Source organism: Microtus ochrogaster, chromosome 10, assembly GCF_000317375.1.
Source record: "Microtus ochrogaster isolate Prairie Vole_2 chromosome 10, MicOch1.0, whole genome shotgun sequence".
Lineage (NCBI taxonomy): Eukaryota > Metazoa > Chordata > Mammalia > Rodentia > Cricetidae > Microtus > Microtus ochrogaster.
This window is the reverse complement of record NC_022016.1, coordinates 47,294,213-47,302,764: the sequence shown is the minus strand read 5'-3', so window position 1 is coordinate 47,302,764 and position 8,552 is coordinate 47,294,213. Positions and strand designations below refer to the sequence as shown.

The 8,552-nt window shown below is 54.3% G+C and overlaps 1 protein-coding gene across 1 annotated transcript in view; it reads left to right on the top strand.

Annotated features, from left to right (window-relative positions):
* Hspg2 (heparan sulfate proteoglycan 2) overlaps positions 1 to 8,542 on the top strand; it is a 102,355-nt gene extending 93,813 nt beyond the window's left edge. Inside the window, 16 exon segments of the mRNA XM_013348417.2 lie at positions 720 to 864; positions 947 to 1,046; positions 1,189 to 1,298; positions 1,414 to 1,522; positions 2,701 to 2,799; positions 3,092 to 3,313; positions 3,658 to 3,902; positions 4,306 to 4,477; positions 4,580 to 4,702; positions 4,796 to 4,852; positions 5,753 to 5,828; positions 5,945 to 6,023; positions 6,176 to 6,243; positions 6,397 to 6,480; positions 6,918 to 7,021; positions 7,140 to 8,542. Coding sequence (XP_013203871.1) covers positions 720 to 864; positions 947 to 1,046; positions 1,189 to 1,298; positions 1,414 to 1,522; positions 2,701 to 2,799; positions 3,092 to 3,313; positions 3,658 to 3,902; positions 4,306 to 4,477; positions 4,580 to 4,702; positions 4,796 to 4,852; positions 5,753 to 5,828; positions 5,945 to 6,023; positions 6,176 to 6,243; positions 6,397 to 6,480; positions 6,918 to 7,021; positions 7,140 to 7,312 — 1,966 coding nt within the window. The 3' untranslated portion in view covers positions 7,313 to 8,542.
* Positions 8,543 to 8,552: the final 10 nt, after the last annotated feature.

The window sequence follows — 8,552 nt, the reverse complement described above, 5'->3', positions numbered from 1 at the left end:
CATCCATCTATCCATTTATACATCTATTCACCCACCTATCCATCCATCCATCATCCACCCCATCCATCCATTCATTAACCTGCCCATCCATTTACTCCTGCCTCCCTCCAGCTATCTATCCATTGATGTATCTATTCATTCATCCATCTCTCTATCCCATTTGTCCACCCACCCATCTTCATCCATTCATTCACCTCACCTGTTCCTCTACTCATCCACCCACCCATCTAGTCACTCATGGGTCTATCAGTTCATCCATCTTCTCACTCACTCATCCATCCAATAATTACTTGCTTGACTCTTGCCATGTGTCAGGTGCTGTTACAGGTATGAACAGAACAAGCTAGGTTGTTCCCTATAGCAGCGACCGCTCTAGCTGGGGGAAGCCAAACCGTAACAAAGAAAAGCAAGGCCATCTCAGCAGGAAATGCAGTGAAGCTAAGGACTGGTCTGCAGGGCCTCAGAGCGGAGAACTCCCCCCAGTCCTAAGAGCCTGCTCTGGGGATGCTCCCACAGAAAGGTGGCGAGGGAGAAAACTTTCAGAAGAGGTGGGAATAGCCTGGGTTGGGTGACGAAGGGAAAAACAAATCAAAGACAGAATTTCAAAGCCAGGACCACGGGGAATGTTGCTCTTCCCCTGGATCCATTGCCCAGCCTGGGCTTGTCTGAGGCCGTGTTTACAAACCTCTCTCTTGCCCCTGCCCCACCCTACGGAGCAGATTTGATGCAGGCTCTGGCATGGCCACCATTCGCCACCCCACACCGCTGGCCCTAGGCCAGTTCCACACCGTGACCCTGCTCCGAAGTCTTACTCACGGATCCCTGATTGTGGGCAATTTGGCCCCTGTCAACGGAACCTCCCAGGTGAGAGCCAGCCTGTCCCCTGTTTCCGGTTCCCAGCCTTTACCTACCTCAGTAGCTGGACCTGACTTACCCACCTCCACAGGGCAAGTTCCAAGGCTTAGACCTGAATGAGGAGCTGTATCTGGGTGGCTATCCCGACTATGGTGCCATCCCGAAGGCTGGGCTGAGCAGTGGCTTTGTTGGTGAGCTTTCTTCTCCCCACCTCCCTAGCTAAGCTTTCCCAGATGGTTATAGAGCCACCCGAACTAAAGGGAACAAGTAGATATGAACTGCAGCTGACTAACTTCCTGTCCCTCCATATGCTCACCCTGCCTCCCCCTCCAGGCTGTGTGCGTGAGCTGCGCATCCAAGGCGAGGAGATCATCTTCCACGACCTCAACCTCACAAAACATGGCATCTCCCACTGCCCTACTTGCCAGGACCGACCCTGCCAGGTGGTTCTTCCTATACCACTCCCCTGCTGCCCTGAGTCATGGCTTGCCCCTGCGGGGGGAGAGGGAGGGAGAGGACTGTGGTCTCCTTGGCTTGATGTCTGCTACTGCTTTGCAGAATGGAGGCCAGTGCCATGATTCAGAGAGCAGCAGCTACAGATGTGTCTGCCCTGCTGGCTTCACTGGCAGCCGCTGTGAGCATTCACAAGCCTTGCACTGCCACCCAGGTGAGTACCCCACTCCAGCTCTCCATTCCTCCTGCTCCTCAAGAATTTAAGAGCCCTCCCATGATGGTAACTAGTCTCTCTCAGTAGGCCAGACACTGCCATCTAGGCCTCTGCTGCTCCCCCCCCATTACCTGAGCCAGGCACCCGTACCCTGCACTCTTACATAGGCACAGTCTTGTGTGTGGATGTATTTGCTGCGATTGAACCCAAGGCCTTGCACATGCTAGACAAGTGCTCTGCCACCTAGCTACAGCCCTGACCCACCCCAAGCTTGCCATTGCAATCTGGGCATGGAGGCACACATCTATAATCCCAGGATATGGATGACTGAGACAAAAGGATTGCCATGAGCTCCCGGCAGTCCTTGATGACAAAGGGAGAGACCCTGTCTCAAAGAAACCATAAACAGGGCTGGGGATTTAACTCAATGGTTAGAGTATTTGCCTAATGTTTGCATTCCTAGGGCCCTGGGTTCAGTCTCCAGTACCTCATAAACTAGGTGTACTGTGCCTGTCTGTAGTCCCAGCACTTGGAATATGGAAGCAGGGGGGTGAGAAGTTCAAGGTCATCAGATTCATAGTGAGTTTGAGGCCAACCAGGACTAGATGAAACCCTGTTTCAAAAAGCAAGCAAAGTTGGGTGGTGGTGGCGCACGCCTTTAATCCCAGCACTCGGGAGGCAGAGACAGGTAGATCTCTGTGAGTTTGAGGCCAGTCTGGTCTACAGATCACATTCCAGGACAAGCTCCAAAGCTACTGAGAAACAATGTCTTGGAAAATAAATAAATAAATAAACAAACAAATGAAAACAAATCTAAAAAAAACAAAAAGCCTACTGGGTGGTAGCACTTAGCTATAACCCCAGCACTCAGGAGGCACAGGCAGGAAGATCGTGTACCAGTTCAAAGCCAGACTGAACTACATGGTAAGTTCCAGGCTAGCCAGGGCTGCAAAGCAAGACTGCCTAACAGCAAAAACAAACACAGGTACAGTCACTTAATGCCACAGCTGTCCCTGCAGGTCCTCTCTGACAGTGTCCTTCTTATGACTGTGCCTCCCCACTTTGGACCTGGACAGTCTTCCCAGGTTGACAAGGTCCCTATGGGTGTGGGAGGCAGAGTTTAGGCACAAGACTCTCCCCTGCTGAGTTGTCGCCCTGTCTCTTCACTATGTCTCCAGAGGCCTGTGGGCCCGACGCCACCTGTGTGAACCGTCCAGATGGTCGAGGCTACACCTGTCGCTGCCACCTGGGCCGCTCAGGGATGAAGTGTGAGGAAGGTGAGTAATCACTACGATGGCTGGGGACATTATCCAGGGCACACTGGGGCCATCACAGTCCTGTGAGGAGTAAAATTAGTCTAAAGCAAGATGTTAACACCAGCTGGCTACACTACTGTCTAACCTGAGTCCCTTACTGGGGATTCCCCGAGAGGACTTCTCTCTTCCCAGAAATCTTCAGCCTGATGGTCAGGGCTGGTCCTGAGCCTCTGGTAAGGGATTGGGCGAGGGAGGACTCCTGTCCAGGACTCTGCTGTTGCCACTGCTCCTAGCTAAGCTATCGCTGCTGTAGGTGTGACGGTGACTACCCCATCTATGTCTGGCACTGGCTCCTACCTGGTACTACCGGCTCTCACCAATACCCACCATGAGCTACGCCTGGATGTGGAGTTCAAGCCGCTGGCACCTGATGGTCTCTTGCTGTTCAGTGGTGGCAAGAGTGGGCCCGTGGAAGACTTTGTGTCCCTAGCGATGGTTGGTGGCCACCTGGAGTTCCGCTATGAGTTAGGGTCAGGTAAGCACTGAGCGCCTCGTGTGGATGAGCCTGGGTACCAGGCTTTGCACTGTCTTTGGGTCACCATGTTGCCAAGAGGCAAGATGGGGTAAGACAGGAGTCAGACCTTCTGAGGTCTGTCTCTGCATGCTTCTCCGTGACTTAAAGGCTACCCCTAAGCAGTGGTGGCACATACCTTTAATCCCAGCACTCGGGAGGCAGGTGGATCTCTGTGAGTTCAAGTCCAGCACAAACTTGTTATCAGAGATTCAGCAAATATATGAGAAGTGTCCCACTAATCACATCCTAGAGTGGGGGAGTGTCAGGGTCTCTCCAGTACCCAATGCCACCTATGGTCTCGTCAGGTCTGGCTGTTCTGCGGAGCCATGAGCCACTGGCCTTGGGACGCTGGCACCGAGTGTCTGCAGAGCGCCTCAACAAAGATGGCAGCCTACGGGTGGATGGAGGGCGCCCTGTGCTGCGCTCCTCACCAGGAAAGAGCCAGGGTCTCAACCTGCACACGCTGCTCTACCTGGGGGGCGTGGAGCCCTCCATACAGCTGTCCCCAGCCACCAATATGAGTGCCCACTTCCATGGCTGTGTGGGCGAGGTGAGGAGTAGCCCCCAGAGGGAGGGAAGGGTTCACTGTGGGACCACTTACCACTCACAGGGTCCTGGGACTACACATTTTCGGCTGAGTCAGTTTCTTCAAAATAGCGATAATAATAGTCCCTACTGAGTTCTAGGACAGGCTCCAAAGCTACAGAGAAACCCTGTCTCGAAAAACAAAAAAAAATAAATAAATAAAAATAGTCCCTGCTATTTAAAGTCATGTTGGGAACTGGCTATGTAGAAGGTACTCAGCTTCAAGGCCTCCCTTCCACACTCAGGGTCCTACGCTACTTTGCATGCCCGACTTCCCAGACATTTTCCAGTGCAGGCTCTCTCTGCTGACACACCCATGTGTCTACCTTCCACATCCCATGAGTTCCTCGGTGCTCCTCTGCCCACAGGTGTCTGTGAATGGCAAGCGATTGGACCTCACCTACAGCTTCCTGGGCAGCCAGGGTGTGGGCCAATGCTACGACAGCTCCCCATGTGAGCGCCAGCCCTGCCGCAATGGTGCCACATGCATGCCTGCTGGTGAATATGAGTTCCAGTGCCTTTGTCAAGATGGCTTTAAAGGTACCAGAGCCAGCCCAGGACACAACAGGATGTGGGACCGGTAGTCCAATGGTCGGAGGGTAACTCTAGCTCCTGCTCATCTGCCTTTGCCTTGGCCCATAGGAGACCTTTGTGAGCATGAGGAAAACCCTTGCCAGCTCCAAGAGCCTTGTTTGAATGGTGGCACCTGCCGGGGTACCCGTTGCCTCTGTCCTCCTGGCTTCTCTGGTCCACGCTGCCAACAAGGTACTTACTATGAGTTGTATCTACCCTCCTCTGGGGCCAGACACAGTCACTGGGTATCTGTGTCCACCAACTAGATCCCACCCTTCCCCACAGGTGCTGGGTACAACGTAGTGGAATCTGACTGGCACCTTGAAGGCAGTGGAGGCAATGGTAAGTACTCCCTGTGGCCAGCAAGGCAAACGGGTCTTGGTTTCTCAGCCCTTTTCCTTGAGTTATTTATACCTCAGTTTGGGTCCACAAGTGAAACAAGCCCATGGGAGGAGCTCACTGGGCCCAGATAGGCAGGAACAAAGAAGGACAAAATCATAAACAACTTGTCGGCAGGGTGACCTTGGGATGGCCTTCAAACTACTCTGACGTCAGATCCTTCAGTCAGCAAGCATTTATTGTGTGCCACATTTGAACAGTCCAGGGCTCATGCTTTGGAATTCTTCATACCTAAAAGTAAAAATGTGTGGAACTGGAGACAGTTAAGAGGGCTGGAGGCTCCTACCAAGATGCGAGTTCAGTTCCCATCACCCACATCAGGGAGCTCACAACTGCCTGTGACTCCAGACCTACGGGATCTGACCATCTCTTCCTCTAACCTCCACAAGCACTGATACACACACACACACACACACACACACACACACACACACACACACACATGAATACAGCACTTGGAAGGCAGAAGCAGGTGGAGCTTTGTGAATCTGAGGCCAGCCAGATTTACAGAATGAGTTCCAGACAGCCAGGGTTGTTACACAGAGAAACCCATCTCAAATAAATAAAATTTAAAAATTTAAAAAAAAAAGAAATAAAAATGTGGGTCCGTGCAAACCTGATGGCCTGAGTTTGATCTCTGAAACCCTTGATGGAAGGAGAGAACTGACCCCTTAAATTTGTTGTGCAAGCGCCACACACACTGTGACACAATCACGCCCACACTCACACACACTCTCTCTCACACACACACACATCATATACACAAGCTCAATAATAATAATAATAATAATAAAATGAGATGGGCACAGTGGTGCACACTCACTGTCCCCTACTCTTGCACAGATGCCCCTGGGCAATATGGAGCCTACTTTCATGACAATGGCTTCCTAGGCCTCCCCAGCAACATCTTCTCCAGAAGGTAAGACAGGTGGTGTTGACCCTCTGGGTCCAGCAGGGTTAACAGGAGTCTGAGACTCAGGCTTCCCCTGACCCACTGCTTCCTGCCCCGCCCCCACACTCCCTGCTTCTCCCCAGCCTTCCTGAAGCACCTGAGACCATTGAATTCGAGGTTCGGACCAGCACAGCCAATGGGCTCCTGCTCTGGCAGGGTGGGGTGAGTAGACAACCAACTGGGGGTCTTGGGATCCCTGGGGCTAGAAACTGGCCTCCTGGTTGGGGAAGTGCAAACAGGAAGGTCGAGGCGACAGCCTGCAGGGTCTCGGCTCCCCAATGTGGGACCCTAGAGACCCTACGTTTCCTTGGCAGGTGAGAGAGGCCAGCCGCAGCAAAGACTTCATTAGCCTTGGACTGCAAGATGGCCATCTTGTCTTCAGGTGAATCCTAGCACCTCCATCCCCCCTCTTCCATCCCTGGCTTCTCCCACGGGAAGCTGGAGCTCCAGGTGTCCCAGCCATACACCCCTAGTGCCATCTGCACCTTTAACCTCCTGTCCACCCCGTAACTCACACCTTCGTGGGTCTCCCCAGCTACCAACTGGGCAGTGGGGAGGCCCGTCTTGTCTCTGAGGACCCCATCAATGACGGCGAGTGGCATCGGGTGACGGCGCTGCGGTAAGAAATCCAGTTCAGCACTAGGGGAAGGGACCAGAGGTGGGCATGGGACCAGGAGCTCGCCCTCCAGAGGGGAGGGTAAGGAGGAGGAGGCTTGGAGATCCTAGAGACCGAATGAGAAGGTGATGTGGGAAGGACACCTTGCCGGCAAGCAGAGCAGCTCCATCTGGGTCCAGGGTGGTGCACACCTGTGATCCAGGAACTTGGGAGGTAAAGTCAAGAAGATCCTGAGTTCAAGCCCAGCCTTGACTTTTTAAAGAGAAGCAACCTGAGGTCGGGACTCAGACAGTGACTGTGGTGTAACCAGTAGGTGAGGAGGGACCTGAGGGTAAGCAGGGGCCAGATTTGTCCACCTATGGTGAGTCTCAATGACAAGAAGAGGACATTTGTGGAGGATGGGAATTCAGGGCAATGGGCCTGACCCTGTCACATTGCAGAGAGGGCCAGAGAGGCTCCATCCAAGTGGACGGTGAGGAGCTTGTCAGCGGCCGGTCCCCAGGTCCTAATGTAGCGGTCAACACAAAGGATATGGTCTACATTGGTGAGTACCCCACAGGGTGTCGAGACAGGCCGGGGAGGGAATGGCAGCCTTCAGCGCTACAGTCTGGCCTCCTGGCCTCCTTGCCTCTCTGACCCACCGTCACGCTCCTCTTCCACAGGTGGTGCCCCAGATGTGGCCACACTCACCAGAGCCAAGTTCTCCTCTGGGATCACAGGCTGTATCAAGAATTTGGTGCTGCACTCAGCCCGGCCTGGAGGCCCACCCCCACAGCCCCTGGACTTGCAGCATCGTGCCCAAGCAGGGGCCAACACACGTCCCTGCCCCTCATAGGCACCCGCCTCCCTCCCACGGACTCTTGGGCAGCACCCAGCCTGACAATGTCGAGTATATTATTATTAATATTATTATGACTTTTTGTAAGAGACTGAGGCAATGCCACGCTTGCTGCTACCACCCTGGGCTGGACTGGAGGGTGGGTGCGCCAGCTCCCCCACGTGTGTGGGCAGAGCCCCAAGGCTGGTGGGCAGGGCAGGTGGACTGGAAGAGGTTTTCCTCAGAAGGTCACTGGGAATTGAAGTCAGGCTGGTAGGGCTCAAAACTGCTCCACCTCCTTCCCCACTTCAAAGTAAAGTTGGGCTGTCCATTTAGCAGCCCCAGGACAATCCTCATTGCTCTGAGTGCCAACCTCAGTTTACCACCTGGCACCTCACTGTCACACTGAATGAGGGGACATTGCAGTGGCCTGAGCTACTGTGCTGGGAACAGAAGGCAGCTCACTCCCCACCCGGCCACACCCCAGCTTCCTCCACCCCCACCTAGCCAGAAACCCCATGTCCTTGGCAGCCTTCCCTCCCACCCAGCCCACTTCCACCTGCATTCCCCACCACCACCCACACACAGCTCAGGGCCCTGCCCTCAGGAGCTGCAAGGGAGACCAACTCTTCCCTCCCCACCGGCTAGGCAGAGCCCAGCAATGAAGTCCCACCACACCAGGCCGTACCCCCTACTCTTCTGGAGGTGAAGGCCCAGGGCGTGGGGGAGCAGGAATCAGGAAGACCAGTGTCTTGGTGGGGCCTCAGATTGGGAAGGGGAGGAGGGGTGATGCCCTGCCCACCCGGAAGCCTGAGGGCCCAATTGCAGAGTAAGCAGACCCAGACCACGGCTGTTGGGATACTTGGCCTTGGGTCCTCAAGGGAACCCCTGTGGTCTTCATCTGATTTTTTTCTTAATAAATGGTGCTATCCCCGCCAAAAGGTCTCCTGTCTCTTTGACAAGGGGTCCACTCAGTACTGCATGGGGTGGAGGGCAGGGCAGGGTTTCTGAGATCAGAAGGAAAAGCAAAACCAAACAAGTTTCACGATCAGATAACAGCCCAGTTCCTGGCCTTGGTACCCCTTCCCCAGGCCAGAGCAGTGCCCACCCTTGCTCTTCGGACCCTCCCAGCACAGTGCCCACCCCTGCCCACAGGACCTGTCCAGGACAGTGCCCACTCCTGCCCACAGGACCTGCCCAGCACAGCGCCCACCCCAGTCACAGAACCCACCCACACGACCTGTTCTCTCTGTCATGA